The sequence below is a fragment of the Xenopus laevis genome, chromosome 3L (assembly GCF_017654675.1).
Source record: "Xenopus laevis strain J_2021 chromosome 3L, Xenopus_laevis_v10.1, whole genome shotgun sequence".
Taxonomy (NCBI): Eukaryota; Metazoa; Chordata; class Amphibia; order Anura; family Pipidae; genus Xenopus; species Xenopus laevis.
Window position 1 is genome coordinate 41,097,277 of NC_054375.1, and position 15,406 is coordinate 41,112,682.

General features: G+C 38.3%; 1 protein-coding gene across 5 annotated transcripts in view; it reads right to left on the reverse strand.

Annotated features, from left to right (window-relative positions):
- LOC108710917 (teneurin-2) overlaps positions 1–15,406 on the reverse strand; it is a 1,136,107-nt gene that overhangs the window by 44,760 nt on the left and 1,075,941 nt on the right. For all 5 annotated transcript variants that reach the window (XM_041586173.1, XM_041586172.1, XM_041586171.1 and 2 more), the window contains 3 exons: positions 12,484–12,716; positions 11,123–11,277; positions 9,366–10,240 (listed from right to left, as the gene is read on the reverse strand). In XM_041586173.1, coding sequence (XP_041442107.1) covers positions 9,366–10,240; positions 11,123–11,277; positions 12,484–12,716 — 1,263 coding nt within the window. The remainder of the gene's footprint in view (positions 1–9,365; positions 10,241–11,122; positions 11,278–12,483; positions 12,717–15,406) is intronic.

Consider the following 15,406-nt stretch of genomic DNA (forward strand, 5'->3'; position numbering starts at 1 on the left):
TATTGATACCTGAAATGGGGCCTGATTTAGAGGTGGGCTGTTTGACAGTAGTTGTGGGTTTGACACTTGTTACCTGGCAGTATGGGATTTACAATATAAAGCACAGAGTTAACAGCGCCGATTCTAAGCTAATAGCTGCCTGAGGCGGCTGCTGCAATGCCGCCCCCCCTCTCCGGCTTACCTGTCTGGAGGGGAGGCAGGAACACTAATGCGGAGAGCGCAATTGCGCTCTCTTGCATTTGTAAAGCCGAATTTCCGGTTTAAAAACTAGAAATTCGGCTCTTAAAAGGTACCAGGAGCGGCTTTTTGCCACCCCTGGAAACCTCTCCGGAGTTGCTGCCTGAGGAGTTTCTCAACTCGCCTCATTGGCAGCGTGCCCCTGAGAGTTAAGCAGTGTCGGGATCCCAGGGGCCCACCAGAAAACCTTTGACTATTGCCCCACTATTATTCTTCCTCATCTTGCTCAAACTCTTTATTCTCCTAGTCTTTTATATCTCCTTATTATACTCTATTCTTCCATTATTACACATTTTTTTCCCTTAAAGAAATAGGGAATGACCATGAAATAGGCTAAATGGTTAGAAGCAAGAGGGCCCACCGACTCCTGAGCCCACCAGCAGTTTTCCTAGTATCCAGTTGGGCCAGTCCAACACTAGAATTAAGTGCAAAGTCATTCACTGGGTTTCATACCTACAAATTTCAGGGCTTTGTCTGCTCATCACAGGCCATAAATCCCAAGTCAAATATAAAGACCAATCACAGTCACTGACAGTTCTCCTGGGTCTTAGCCTATACAGCATAGGTCTATAAAGGATCAAACCCCTTTTGGATCTAGGATTCGGAGCTTTGGATGAGTCCAACTACTTGTGAGTCATAGAAATCTACTCTGGTTTAGATGTTGAGGACTTTCCTGGTTCAACCAAGACGTTTATATTTAGAGGCTTGATAAAGTGCCCTGTGAGGCCCGAAACATTGCCATTTTTGGTCTACTAAAGTTTGAGCCAATAGAAATCACATAACTGAACGGATTTAACTTGTACGTGTGCTGCAGTTCTGTGGACTGTTCATATTTAAAGCCAACATAGTTGTGCAGCGGAATGCGATGGAATCCGATGGTGATGAGGGTTTCATCAATCCTTTGACCAACTGCAATCATCTGCTGATTTCATGATGCAACCTTGGATATATTCAGCAGGAAATGCCATCATTTGAACTATAATAAACTTAACTGTACTAGCCATATCCTTGTTAATTTCTTATGTATACCACATCAACCACAAAATTGTACAGTATATAATGGTAATGCTTAGTGTTTTGGCTACAAAGAGTTTTTGAGAATGATGAACCACTTGTCACTTATCAGTCCAGTAGGAGCTTACTACGAATGCAAGATAAAGCACAATATGCAATGTTCAATAAATTTTAAAAGATCTTTGAAGGAACCAGCTACAGTAAGACAGGGGTCCCCAACCTATTTTACCAGTGAGCCACAATCAAATGTAAAAAAGAGTTGGAGAGCAACACAAGCATGAAAAAGTTTCTGGAGGTGCCAAATAAGGGCTGTGATTAGCCATTTGGTAGCTGCTATGTGGGCTGGCAGCCTCCAGGAGGCTCAGTTTGACAGTACACATGGTTTTTATGCAACCAAAACTTAATTCCAAGCCTGGAATTCAAATATAAGCACCTGCTTTGAGGCCACTGGGAGCAACATCCAAGGGGTTGGTGAGCAGCATGTTGCTCGCAAGCCACTGGTTGGGGATCACTGGAGTTTGACAAAGAGACACTTTAGGGACTAGGGATGTAGCGAACGTCGGAAAAAAAGTTCGCGAACATATTCGCGAACTTGCGCAAAAATGCGAGCGGTTCGCGAACGGTTCGCGAACCCCATAGACTTCAATGGGAAGGCGAACTTTAACATCTAGAAAAGACATTTCTGGCCAGAAAAATGATTTTAAAGTTGTTTAAAGGGTGCAACGACCTGGACAGTGGCATGCCAGAGGGGGATCAAGGGCAAAAATGTATCTGAAAAATCTGCCTGTGTGTGCTTGGAAGAGATAGTGTAGGGGGAGAGCTGTTAGTGATTTCAGGGACAGATGATAGTAAGTTTGCTGGCTAGTAATCTGCTTGATACTGCTCTGTATTGGAGGGACAGAAGTCTGCAGGGATTTGAGGGACATTTTAGCTTAGGTAGCTTTGCTGGCTAGTAATCTACTGTTCTCTTTAAACAACTGCCATACGTTGACCTTGTAGGCATTGTTTGCCCAGTTTTTTTGGACGCAGCCACTGAAGCACAGTTGCCAGAAAAAATATGCCATATAAATGCTGAAAATAGTAATTTTTCGCCATACGTTGACCTTGTAGACATTGTTTGCCCAGTTTTTTTGGTTGCAGCCACTGAAGCACAGTTGCCAGAAAAAATATGCCATATAAATGCTGAAAATAGTCATTTTTTGCCATACGTTGACCTTGTAGGCATTGTTTGCCCAGTTTTTTTGGTCGCAGCCACTGAAGCACAGTTGCCAGAAAAAATATGCCATATAAATGCTGAAAATAGTCATTTTTTGCCATATACGTTGAGTCAACGTATGGCAAAAAATGACTATTTTCAGCATTTATATGGCATATTTTTTCTGGCCTCTGTGCTTCAGTGGCTGCGGCCAAAAAAACTGGGCAAACAATGCCTACAAGGTCAACGTATACACTACTACAGCGGTGGATACGGATTACGTAAAATATATGAATGCTGCTTGAAAAAAAGTAACTCAAGTGGTTTTTCTAGAGACGATAATATTATCAATATTTAGACAAAATGTGAACAAGCTCACACAGCTAGATGGCGGGTTGAAGAAAACAGTGTGCAAATAATGCCTACAAGGTCAACGTATACACTACTACAGCGGTGGATACGGATTACGTAAAATATATTATGGCTGCTTGAAAAAAGTCACTCCGGTGTTTTTTCTGGAGACGGTAATATTATGGATATTTAGACAGAATGTGAACAAGGTCACACAGCTAGATGGCGGGTTGAAGAAAACAGTGTGCAAATAATGCCTACAGGGCAAATAATGCCTAAAAGGTCAACTTATACACTACTACAGCGGTAGTAAAATAAAAAAAAGTAAAAAAAAAAAAAATGAATATTAAAAAAAAAAATTAAAGTTGGTGCTGCTGAACTACTAGGAGCAGCAGATTAGCACACCAGTCCCACTCCCCAACACTGCTAGACTAATAGCACTGGGCTCTTATAGTAGTAGTAGTAGTAGTAGTAAAACAACAAAAAAATAAATAAAAGCAGTCCTTACAAGGACTACTGTTATTGCAGCAGTCAGCAGATGAGATCAGAAGCAGGACAGCTGCCCACTGCAGCTACATACAGAGCACTGCAGTAGAAGGTAGATTACTAGCCAGCAAAGCTACCTAAGCTTAAATGTCCCTCAAACCCCTGCAGACTTCTGTCCCTCCAATAACAGAGCAGTATCAAAACGATTACTAGCCAGCAAACTTTCAACTGTCCCTGAAATCACTAACAGGCAGCAGCTCTCTCCCTACACTATCTCTTCAGCACACACAGGCAGAGTGAAAAAACGCTGCAGGGCTTCGGTTTTTATAGGGAAGGGGAGTGGTCCAGGGGAGAGCTTCCTGATTGGCTGCCATGTACCTGCTGGTCTGGGGTGAGAGGGCAAAAAAAAGCGCCAACAATGGCGAACCCAAAATGGCGAACGTCGCGCGACGTTCGCGAACTTCCGGCGAGCGCGAACACCCGATGTTCGCGCAAACAAGTTCGCCGGCGAACAGTTCGCGACATCTCTATTAGGGACATACATTATTTGTTAACACTGGATGCAAACCAATCAACTCTTTGCTTTTGTTTTCGAACTTGTAGGTGACTGTTCAAATCTAATTGCTGATTGGTTGCTATAGGCAACATTACCGGTGATGTTTGTCTCCAATGTTAATAAATATGCCTCTTAGAGTAGCTCTCTTATGTATAAAAGTAAATGGAGAAATATAAAAATAACAGACCTGGCTATAACTGTGCCTTGCTTCATGTCTCTCTTGCTTTAATTTACTCTTTCCCTTTTTGTAATTGAGAGAAGCGGCATAGAGCAGAGAAATGTGTTAGTGACATTTACAGAGCACTGCTGTACTTTGATTGGTGTCTGGGGAATATCTATGGGGTCATGAACAGAAGGTTTCATAGTAAACCTGCACAAAGTTCTCTGACCCTCAGCCACCTACGTCTTTTACTATTTTCACTTTTTTTGTCACTTGACTTCCACAGAGACAAATTATGGAATAAAAATACGGTGCAATGATAACGTTTTAACCACATATCTGCTTTCGTTAAAGTGGAGTCCTAAAAGGAACAGCAATACACATACAAGGTACAGTATTACAGTATATAAAATGTGTTCTAAATGCCTATAGGGATCATTGATATTCCTATCTTCGACTCAAACTGTTACCTTTTCCTGAAACACTGACATGGTACTAAGGGATCTTTTTTCCCCACTCTCAAGAGTAAAGATTCTCTATACAAAGTGGTTTTCCCCAGGTAGTCTATTGACTGTTGTTATTTTTTGTTTGTATAGAAAACTGCTCTATGTATATAGGATAGAAAAGACTGTAAATTAAGCCTTTTGTTAGTCCTCTGGGACTGACTGCCAATCATAAGCAAGTTTCTACATAAAAACACTCTCGTATATTACTGAATGTTTTTATGATGTCTCTGCCACCATCTGCCAGTCTATTTTGTGGATTACAGTTTCTAATTATTTATTTTACTTGCTTTTCTCAACCTCTGATTTGACATACTAAGGTATGTGTTTCTTTCTTACCAATCTGACTTGCTGGCAGAGTCTTTACTGCATTTTGATAGGACTGGAAATGTCACTGATGCTATGAACGAAACGTTGAAAAGTGTAGCCGATATCTATTGGCATTCAGGTGTTGGTGGATGGAAAGTGGTCAAAAGGGTTAAAGAAGTGAAAGTGATGGAAGAGAGGGGAGGGACAGTTTGGGTGTAAAACAGTAGTCGAGGAGATGAAATGATGGAGAATGTGGAGAAGAGGAGGAAAGGCAATAATGGAGTAAACAAATAAGAAAAAAATTATGAAAGAAGAGAATTCAAAAGGTGACAAAGAAAGGATGGGAGAATGAAATAAGACAATGTGAATGAATCTGATAAGGAGAAGCTCAAGACAGAAGTGATAATAGATGGACCATAAGGCCAGAGTAGTGATCATGAAATAAAGTGGAAGGGATGGTTGTGGTCTTGTGCCCTGGGTCCCTTTGGAACCTACCAATGCCCCTGGAAGTCCGACTCTTTATTCCTCAAATGCACTAAACTAAGAAACTATGAGCACCTTAAAAAAGTAGAATTTGGGCACTGAGAGTGACTTATTAGGTTTTTATTGTCTCTAGGGTGCTGCTAGGTGCCAGGACAAACGTCCAAGTAAATTTTTCTGCTACTATCGCATTAAAACAAGGAAACCCACAAAACCATAGTCCACTAGAGCACCTTGCCAAACGCTGTATTATTATTATTTTTATTTTGGCGTCAATCTCCTTAATTAATAATAGAACACACTTGGAAAATCTTCCTTAGAAGATAACGTCTGCCATGTTGGATCTCACCACCCCACCCTTTCACTCTGCGCAGCCTCTGCAGAAATAATTCTCTCTCTCATACTGTAATTGTTTAAGACCGTTCAGAGTCAGTGATGACAGTGATGTGCTCATGCACAACTTTTTGGATGCTTGACAAGGACGAGCAAGAGTCCAAGTCTTGAGCACTTAAATTAGCAGGGTGTGATGTCACACAAGCAGAAGAAAATAGATTAATTACTATAGTACTACAGGGGTAACTGGGCATATTTGAAAACATTTGTATTTGGGTATAAATCATATTTAATGTGATTGTTGTGTGGAAAATTCAAATTTTCTGGTGGCATTTTAACTGTTTTTACTGAAGAAGTAAGATGTCCAAAAACGCACTGCCAACTTGAAGGTAGGAGTGCAACTTTCCTCAGTCAGGTCACCAAAATCCTGATATATGTAATTCCAATTATAGAGAAATGAGGAGAGCACTCAATAGGCATATTAATGCTGTGGTTGTTTTTTTATTTGCCGACTACTAGTACAGGACATGTTTCGGGCCTATGTGCCCTTTATCAAGTGTAACTGATTGTACTGCTAGAGTGCACATATCACAATGTTGCTACTAGTGATGTGCGGGCCGACCAGATACCCGGGTTTACCCGCATGTCGGGCGGGCTTACCCGCGGGTCGGGTGGGTTCAGGTCGACCTCGCACTGCTCCTCGCGGGCGGGTGCGGGTTGAGCTCTTCTCCTGCTCTCCCCGTCTGCCACCTTCAAATGCCGGCTTACGACTTTCGGGTTCTGGTTTTATAGTCTTGCGTCTACTCGCCCCGCCCCTTTTGTGACGTCATCGTGACGTCATCGGCGGGACGGGTCGGTGAAGGGTCTATAAAAGAACCAGATTGGTAACTAGGCCAACACAATTTCTAGCAAGAAAAGCAGATATATATGCACAGATGAACTCTGGCTAAACGTTAAAAAAAAATCAAATAAGGTAAAAAGGCATTTTGTAAATCTTTGAACAGCCAAGGAGGGGACAAAAATAACTGACACAAAGTGACAATAATCACACTTTTGTCATTTCAAATGAATGTAAAACTAGCAGGAAAAGAAACCATTTAATTAATATGATAATTAAGTACAGGCAAGGTTTACATGATATTTTTGCGCATGCTAGGCGGCACGTCAGTTGTTACCAGCCTTCAGAATGGGAATTCTATTGACTTACTAGTGTAGGTATGGGATCTATTATCCAGAAAGTTCCTGAACAATTTAGTCTACTAAAAAAACAATAAATAAACCCAGCAGGCTTATTTTGCTTCCAATAAGCATTAATAATATCTCAGTTTGGATCAAGTACAAGGTACTGTGCTATTATACAGAGAAAAAGAATATAATTTATAAAAATGTTAATAATTTAATAAAATGGAGTTGGCCTTCTCGTAAATCTTCAGCTTTCTGAATAATGGGTTCTCCAGATAATCCCATACCTGTACAGGTATCAAGATGAGTCTGTGTGCAATATCTGTATATCCCTGTATCATTGCAAATCATTGCTGGACAGTAAGTAAACAGTTAAACATGTCACATGCACTGATTTTCATCTAAATATCCAGAATTCCCTCTACATTGGAAATACACATGTAAATATTCTTCTGCTTGGCTTTCTTTATTTCAATAGAATGCCTACTAGGTTTTTTCATCCATTATTATTTTTGAAATCCAAAAGGTTTGGCTAATGGAACAATAAGCTGTGTTGCATCTAATTGTCTGAAGATTCTGTTTTTATATTTAATGTAAGCTGAGCTAGCATTAAAATTGTTTTGGTGTTGATTTATTTATTTATTTATTGACTTCTGGGATTCCAGCCCCCCCTCTATTTGCATTTACAAGATATCTCCTTGGGATACTTAAATGAGTGCTAGCATTAAAATACAAATTCTCTGCACAGAGGTTGTCATAGTAACCCCTGCTGCTAGTGAATGAAACGAGAGGTGAGAAACTGGCTAAAATATTACTCCCATATAAAAATACAGATATTGAAGCTTATATTGAACTGCACCTTGATTTTTGTACTCTTGAGTTTTTATTTTCTATTCCTTAAAGACTATTTTAAGTGCTTTTTATGGCTGCTAACAAATATGACATTATGGCTGAATTTAGCTTTAGGGATTCTCTAAGGGTGTTTATTATGTGTCCCCAGTGATAGGTTAACATAATCTTTACACTAATGGTCTGGGATTCTGTCATGTACTGAAGGCTCAAAGAGCTGAGAACGTGTCTAAATAGCCTTAGTGACATTTCTCGTGGCAAGAATAATAGAAAAAAAAAAACTGGTATGCAGGTCAATGTTTGAAAAATTCATTTATACAAATCAGTGAAACTAATGCTGCTAATTTATGTAATATTTTACCATGGCTTTAGGCAGTGATCCCCAACCAGTAGCTCGCGAGCAACATGTTGCTCTCCAACCACTTGGATGTTGCTCTCAGGGTCCTCAAAGCAGGTGCTTATTTTTGAATTCCGAGCTTGAAAGCAAGTTTTAATTGCATAAAAACGAAGTATAGTGGCAAGTAAAGCCTCTTGTAGGCTGCCAGTATAGCCAATAGCTACCAAATAGCCAATCACAGCCCTTATTTGGCACCCTAAGGGACTTTTTCATGCTTGTATTGCTCCCCAACTCTTTTTACATTTGAATGTGGCTCACAGGTAAAAAAGGTTGGGGACCCATGGCTTTAGGTATAGAACCACATAAACCAATGATCCCTAACCGGTGACTCAGGAACATGTTGCTCCCCAATCCCTTGAATGTTGCTCCCAGTGGCCTCAAAGCAGGTGCTTATTTTTGAATTCCAGTCTTGGAGGCAAGTTTTGGTTTCATAAAACCAGTTGTACTGCCAAACAGAGTCTCCTGTAGCCTGCCAGTTCAAATAAGGTCTACCAAATAGCCAATCACAGCCCTTAATTGATACCACCCAGGAACATTTTTTGTGCTTGTTTACATTTGAATGTGTCTCACAAGTATAAAACAAGGTTGGGAACCCCTAACATATAGGCACTTGGACATTGGGCTTCCATATTGCTGCTCTTACCTGTAATATCAGTCATCTGTGCAAGCACTTCAGGTGACTGCTGTAGTGGTGAGGGAGGGGGGAGGGTAAGGGTTATTTGGTGACCTTCTCCCCCAGCTAATAAAATTCCCAGTTTACAAAGAATTTGAAAAAATATGCCATTATCCTAAATGTTTTTAAAGATAATGTTTGGACATAGATTGAGAATTTCCAGTGGGCCAAGAAGAAGGTAAGCTTTTGGGAGGCACCACTCAAGGTTTTACTCAGCACTTCTCTCAAGACTAAAATGAGTATATAATAAATAAGCAAAATGAGTTTCTCCATGCATATAGAAGGCATGGAGTTTATGATAATATGAACTCATGTAATGTAGCCAGAGTTAACAGACTGGATTCAATTTTGATTCTGGGCAGTCAACGACAGAACCAAGCAAGCCATATTGAGGGATTTAACATAGCAGTTTGTTATACTTTCAGTGACAAGTAATGTGCATTTACAATTGGTTCACCAGTAATTGGAATGTAAGTACTCAATAGCTTTTCTTAGTGGTAGACAAGATAAATACATTTAAGGCTTTTCTTTTTGTTTAGCAACAACAGAAACATCTCTTAACAACTGGAGAGGAACTTCACGGCAACATGTATAAATATTTCAGCCAATCCTTCTAACAGTATGTCAAGAAAGTACTTACTCATAAAATGTTGTCCATCCAGTCTCATCACTTTTTGTTGTCAAAAGGCCAGTGTTTCCATCGTATGTCATCAAGGCTAGCTCTAGACTCTGAGTTGAAACGGACTTTAGCCCACCATTGGCAGTAAGAGTCAAAGTTATTATCTGATTGTCTGGCATTAGAATATGACGAGGGCTGCCATTAGTGTCTCTCCGAATTTTTAAGGAGTTGCCACTGTTGTCAGTTACTTCTGTCACATCATTTTCAGCACTGTAGGTGAAATTGTATAAGTATTCTGCTGTAACAAGACTTTGCGTGTACTGATGAATACCATTGGCATTGAAGATGTACAACTCCTGCTCTCCAGGGGATGCAACCTCATACTGATTAAATGAAGTAAGCACGGGTTTGTTTTGAAGGACAGCTCTAATACGTATATTCCCAAGATCAGCAATGTATACTGTGCCATCGGGTGCCACCGCTAATGAGGACGGCGAGGTTAGAAAGGCATCCGTAGCATAGCCATCATCTCCAGCATAACAATTGCAGTTGACATCATCTTTGCAGTTACAGTCAGAAGGTGCTCCGGCTAAGAGAGATATTTCACCATTGGTTGTTACTTGGCGGATACGATTAATTTTCTTGTCATTCGTCTCTGCAATGTAAAGTATCCCAGTGTGTGATACAGCTATAGCACTTGCAGACTCAAGTGCAGAATGAATTGCCAGTTTGCTAAGAGAATAGTCTATACCGGGTACCTGACAATGCATTGGACGTCCGGCTATGATGCTGACTTGGTGATTTTCTGTAATACGTAATATGACATTGTTTTCCAGCACATAGAGAGAATTATCCATTGGATTCACTGCTAGGTCTGTTGGCCATTCCATGCGAACCTGTAAAAGAATTAACTCATAGTTAAATTACATTGCTTAGTTGGATGTTTTATAAAGCTATTTCTGATCCAATATGTGATTGCTTCTTTCACTATAAGTTTTTAGTAAATTATATTCTACCTTGAGAACAGGTTCATGGTCTACTTTCAGAACTTTTAGTTGGTTTTCATGACCAAACAATAGTTAATATAGCGTGTTTATAAAAAGGTAAATGATTTAGATATATCCTTTTGACATATAGAAAACCTGGTAGACATTTTTCAAGTGGAACATTCGTTTGTAATTTTCATGTGCTTTATTTTTTTTGGTACACAAGTATTATATTTAAACAAAATAGAGAACTACTTTAACTAGCAAATCTATAGGGGAATGTAATTAAAGTCGCAAAGCGCAAAACAATTCGTGCCGATAAGACTAAAAAGCCACATCTCGCACTGTAATATTGTTCCTTAAACTGTTATTGCATTGCGAATTGTAATTGCGCACTCTTAAGAAGTGCTTGAAGGTGTTGTAATCTTTTGGAGCAAACATAACGACTTTTTCATTAAGAAGTTTTATTACATTTACTGCACATTGGCGCAAACTCAAAAATTCGCAAATGGTTTTCCACTGTCGGAAGTGGTCGTTAAACAGTTTCCGGGTTCACAAAAGCTTTATTAAATTTCCGCAAAGCAAAATTTGTTCGTGCAAAGGCATAACTTTCCGCATTGCGAATAGTTTTTCCGTTAGCGACTTATATTACATTCCCCCCCTAATGACTTATGCGAAGTATCAAATACACTTTGTTTAATAAATATCATAATAATGCATGTTCCTCCTTTACTGTACACTTAAGATATGCTATAAAATGTAGTTGGTGAGTTGATGTATATAAAAATGTACCTGAGTAATATCCATACTTGAGTCACAACTTAATGGTCTTCCTGCTGCAAGGTCATTGGAACCTAGCAGAGTAGAAATGATTCCATTCTGGTCAACTTTACGGATCATGGTTGCATCAACAAAGTATATCAACCCATACTTATCAACTGCAATACCTAGAGGGAAAAGGAAAATGATTATATTTTACTGCTAGGTATAAAGTACAGCTTTTGAAAATTTTGTGCAGCTAGAGGATCCCAATATCTGGAAACTCATTTTCCAAAAAGCTATGGAAAGGGTGTCCCCCCCCCCATAAAGTGCATTTTATTTATTGATTTACCCTTTCTCAGTAATAGTAAAATGGTACTTGATGGTAATTGAGCTGCATGAATCCATATTGTTGGCAAAATAATCCTGTTAGGAGACACTTATTATGAATAAGACAATGAGAATAAATATTTAAGTAATAGGTGTTGGGATGAGATCCTTGTCCACAAGAACTTATAATTAGGAAAAGACGACAGAAACACAAAAGGAATCTAAGGCCAGTAAAGTGCTTTCTGTAGAAAGTGAGTTTTTTAGGAACTTTTACAGTAGAGTAAGTGTGGCAGCTTTTCTGATGACTAGTGATGGGCGAACTTCTCCCTTTTCGATTCACTGAAAAATGTGCGAATTTCCCGTGAAATTCAAGAAACGAATTATGACACCCGCGTCAATCTGCAGCAATTTTGACGCCGGTGTTAGTCAATGGCCATCCAAATAGTGTTGATGTGCGGCGGTTCTGACACGAAAGACTTTTCCGACACGCGGCCAAAATGCATTTGACGCTGGCAAATTTTTGCTGCAGTTTCGCTAATTTAGTGTATATTCGCTGCGAATTCCCGTCTGCCGAATTTATTCGCCCATCGCTACTGATGACATCTATGAAAATGTTCTAGTTCTTTTAAAGATGCTTGACAACAATTGATTGTGTTTACATTCCATTTCATATATTTAAAAAAAATGTCAAATGATATGGGTAGGCCATTACAGCAGAGGGAATCGTGTGTTAAACAACAACATCGATTTTCACGTTATTATTAAAAAAAAAAAAAAAAAATACCAGCACATCTAAATATAATTAGCCAGTTAACAAAAAATAGAACTATACCCAAAAAAATCAGTTAGTGAAATACTTGAGGATGATAATACTAATAACTTAGCCATGACAAATCAAACAATGATGGTTTACATTCATAAATTGTTCCCTGTTTTTTTTTTGTTTCGTTTAATAATTAGATTGAACAAGATTATAGCTCTGAGATGCAGGTGAGCAATCCTAGCTGATGTCATTTGTCCCAAGGCAGACACCATAATGTCACCATGATATTTTCTTTACTTACCTCGAGGATTAGTCAGGATTGCATCCACAGCCTTCCCTCCATTACCACATCTGGCTTCATCAAAGGGCATGCACTGTTCTCCATTGCCCGCTATGACTTCTAGGTTGGTCACAAGTTCTTTGGCTCCTGTGAGAGATTTCATCTTGTATATTCTCCGACTGTTGGTGTCTGACAGATATAAAGAACCTGACACAGGGTCTACAGCCAGATAATACTTATGAGCTATGTTGTTGCTTTAAAAAAAAAAAAAACCAAACAAACAAAAAGAAATAAGTAATTCGTTCTATCAACTTAATTTACATGTTATTAAATAAATCCTTATTAGAACTACACACACACATCTCTGAGAAAGCTGGTAAGGAAATCAAAAGGAACTTCTATCAAAGCTTGTTGGATATCTTTCCTATCTGTAATCTCAAACAGGGAACAAGATTATAATTGCTTTTGATCTGTAGTGGCACAGATGTGGAGCTTTATTTTGCAGGTGTGTGTGCGCACACAAGAGTTGGGGAAAGACGGACCAAATATTTTGAGCTGGTCTTTAACCTGATAAAAACCCAGAGTATTATATAGCATTTTCTTTCATTTTATCAGCTTTACAGATAAAACAATATAGAATGAGAAATTTGAACAATTTAAAGGTGAACTATCTCAAAAATGAAAATGTTATAAGCTTCGTCATGCTGAAATAAGGAACTATCTGTATATTATCAATTGAACATTCTGTACCATTTTTGAAATCATCACATTTATATACACTATTCCTCTCTCAGCATCGGTTTCTCTACATTCTGCCTTCATGCAGGAGTTGAGTGTCAGATTTCCATTGACAGTTAGATCCTTATAGGGGGCTCCCTTTGTTAGCAGAAGTATTAGCGCTAACTTTAATAACTGATTCCAGTACAAACAAAATCTTACAAAATAACTGACTTTAGCACAATTTCTGCATGTAGAGAGACAGAATTTCTGGGGATTTTAATAGAGTGAGCTCTAATACATCTTTTGCCTTCTAGGCAAAAGGAGCCCTCTAAAAGATATATTGGATATAACTGTCATTCAAAATCAGACACCCAACTCCTGCATGAAGAGAGAATGAAGAGAAAAAGATGTGATTATTTCAGAAACCGAATTTTCAATTGATTATATTTCGAAAATTGCATATTTCAGTATGTTGAAGCTTATAATAAATTTTCATTTTCGCGATAGTTTCCCTTTAGATATCAGTACTTCTTCAGTATAAAGACTTCAACAAAAATAATAGTGTTCATTAAAATGTCAGTTCACAGGTGCAGCACAAGCCCAAACACCACCAGGGCATCAAATCTTTTCAATGTTGCCTTTCAGAAAGGGACAATACATGACTATAACTGAAGGGTTTGGGGAGGGGATAAGGTGGTGGATAAGGTGAACCAGATTTAGAAAAGACATGGGAAGATCTATAAAAAATGAGATAATATTAGGATGTGAAAATAGGAAAGGGATATCAACACTCTCCTATTAAAATAACTATTAGTTTGGGGAGGGGATAAGGTGGTGGATAAGGTGAACCAGATTTAGAAAAGACATGGGAAGATCTATAAAAAATGAGATAATATTAGGATGTGAAAATAGGAAAGGGATATCAACACTCTCCTATTAAAATAACTATAAAAACATCAGTACACTATAAATGCAAAGGAAAATTGTTAAACGAAAACGGGTCAGCAATTTTGAGGTTTGAAACTGCTAATTTATTTCTCGTTATTAAAAGTGACAGTTATTTTCAAAAAAAACAAAACATCTGTTAATCCAAAAGACTGTGTAAAATCCAGTCTCAAATTCCACTGAAATGCAATGACATCTGGTCTTATAGCTCGACATCAAATGTGAATTATACCTGATTCGTTGTGAACTATTTTTTTTTGTCTTAGTCTTGCTGGTCAGTTTGATTTTTTTTTATTATAGCCCAGGAAACATATGTTTAATGGAATGTTGCTTTGTTCAGTTAAACGATACATCTGAAGGGGCTTTATTAAAATAGTACAATCCAGCCTAAAAAAATACGCTTTTAGAATTGTATAGTACATGACACATTTTTATTTACAAAAAAGCTTTGATTTGTGAGCAAATGTTATATGTTTGACACTTATTATTTTGCTGTCTTAACAGAGACTGTTTTTGTGTGCCATAACTGCTTATGTTCTTAGAAAACATATAATATTATTGAATCAATCAATGTTTCTCCCATAAAAGGCTTGTATAAATATAAGCTTGATTTAAATTTTGGGGCAATATCTAAATGAATGTTTTGAAAGATAATGTAATAAAGGATGTGTTCTTACCACACAGAAATACCTAGGCTAGTATCATATTTACCAATTCTCCAGGAGGCAGTCCTAAATCAAGGACCCTAAAATGTGGGGCTTACCAGAAAGTGGCCTGTAGTTTTAGGTGCATTTTTAGTGTTTCTAGAATAAATTGGGTGTGAACAGGGTAGATCAGTGATGTAGTCTAAATTATTTCTCTACTTTTTTTTGGGAAAAAAGTCCTTTATACTAAACACCTTTTAAGGTATTTTGGTAAATTTATGGGGTTTCCAACAAATGGATAATAAATAGTCCTGGAACAGTATTTCTTGCTGATATTGCAAATAGAAATCCATATATGGAATCATGCAAACATCTTTTATATGTGTGTGTATAAAATGCGTCAGAGCATGAATGCCACCACCCATGGTGACTAAATGGCTGACTTTAGTGAGTCAGCATGCAAACTATCACATGCTACATTCCATGCAATGTGGCTCTTTGAAACAGCAAGTTGGTATTCATGTTTTCACATCTAGCAATATGAATTTCCAAGGCAGATATAATATGTATAAAATGTTGATTGTACAAATTGGCCACTGGTATTTTATATTAAGCAACAAACATTCTGCTAAAAA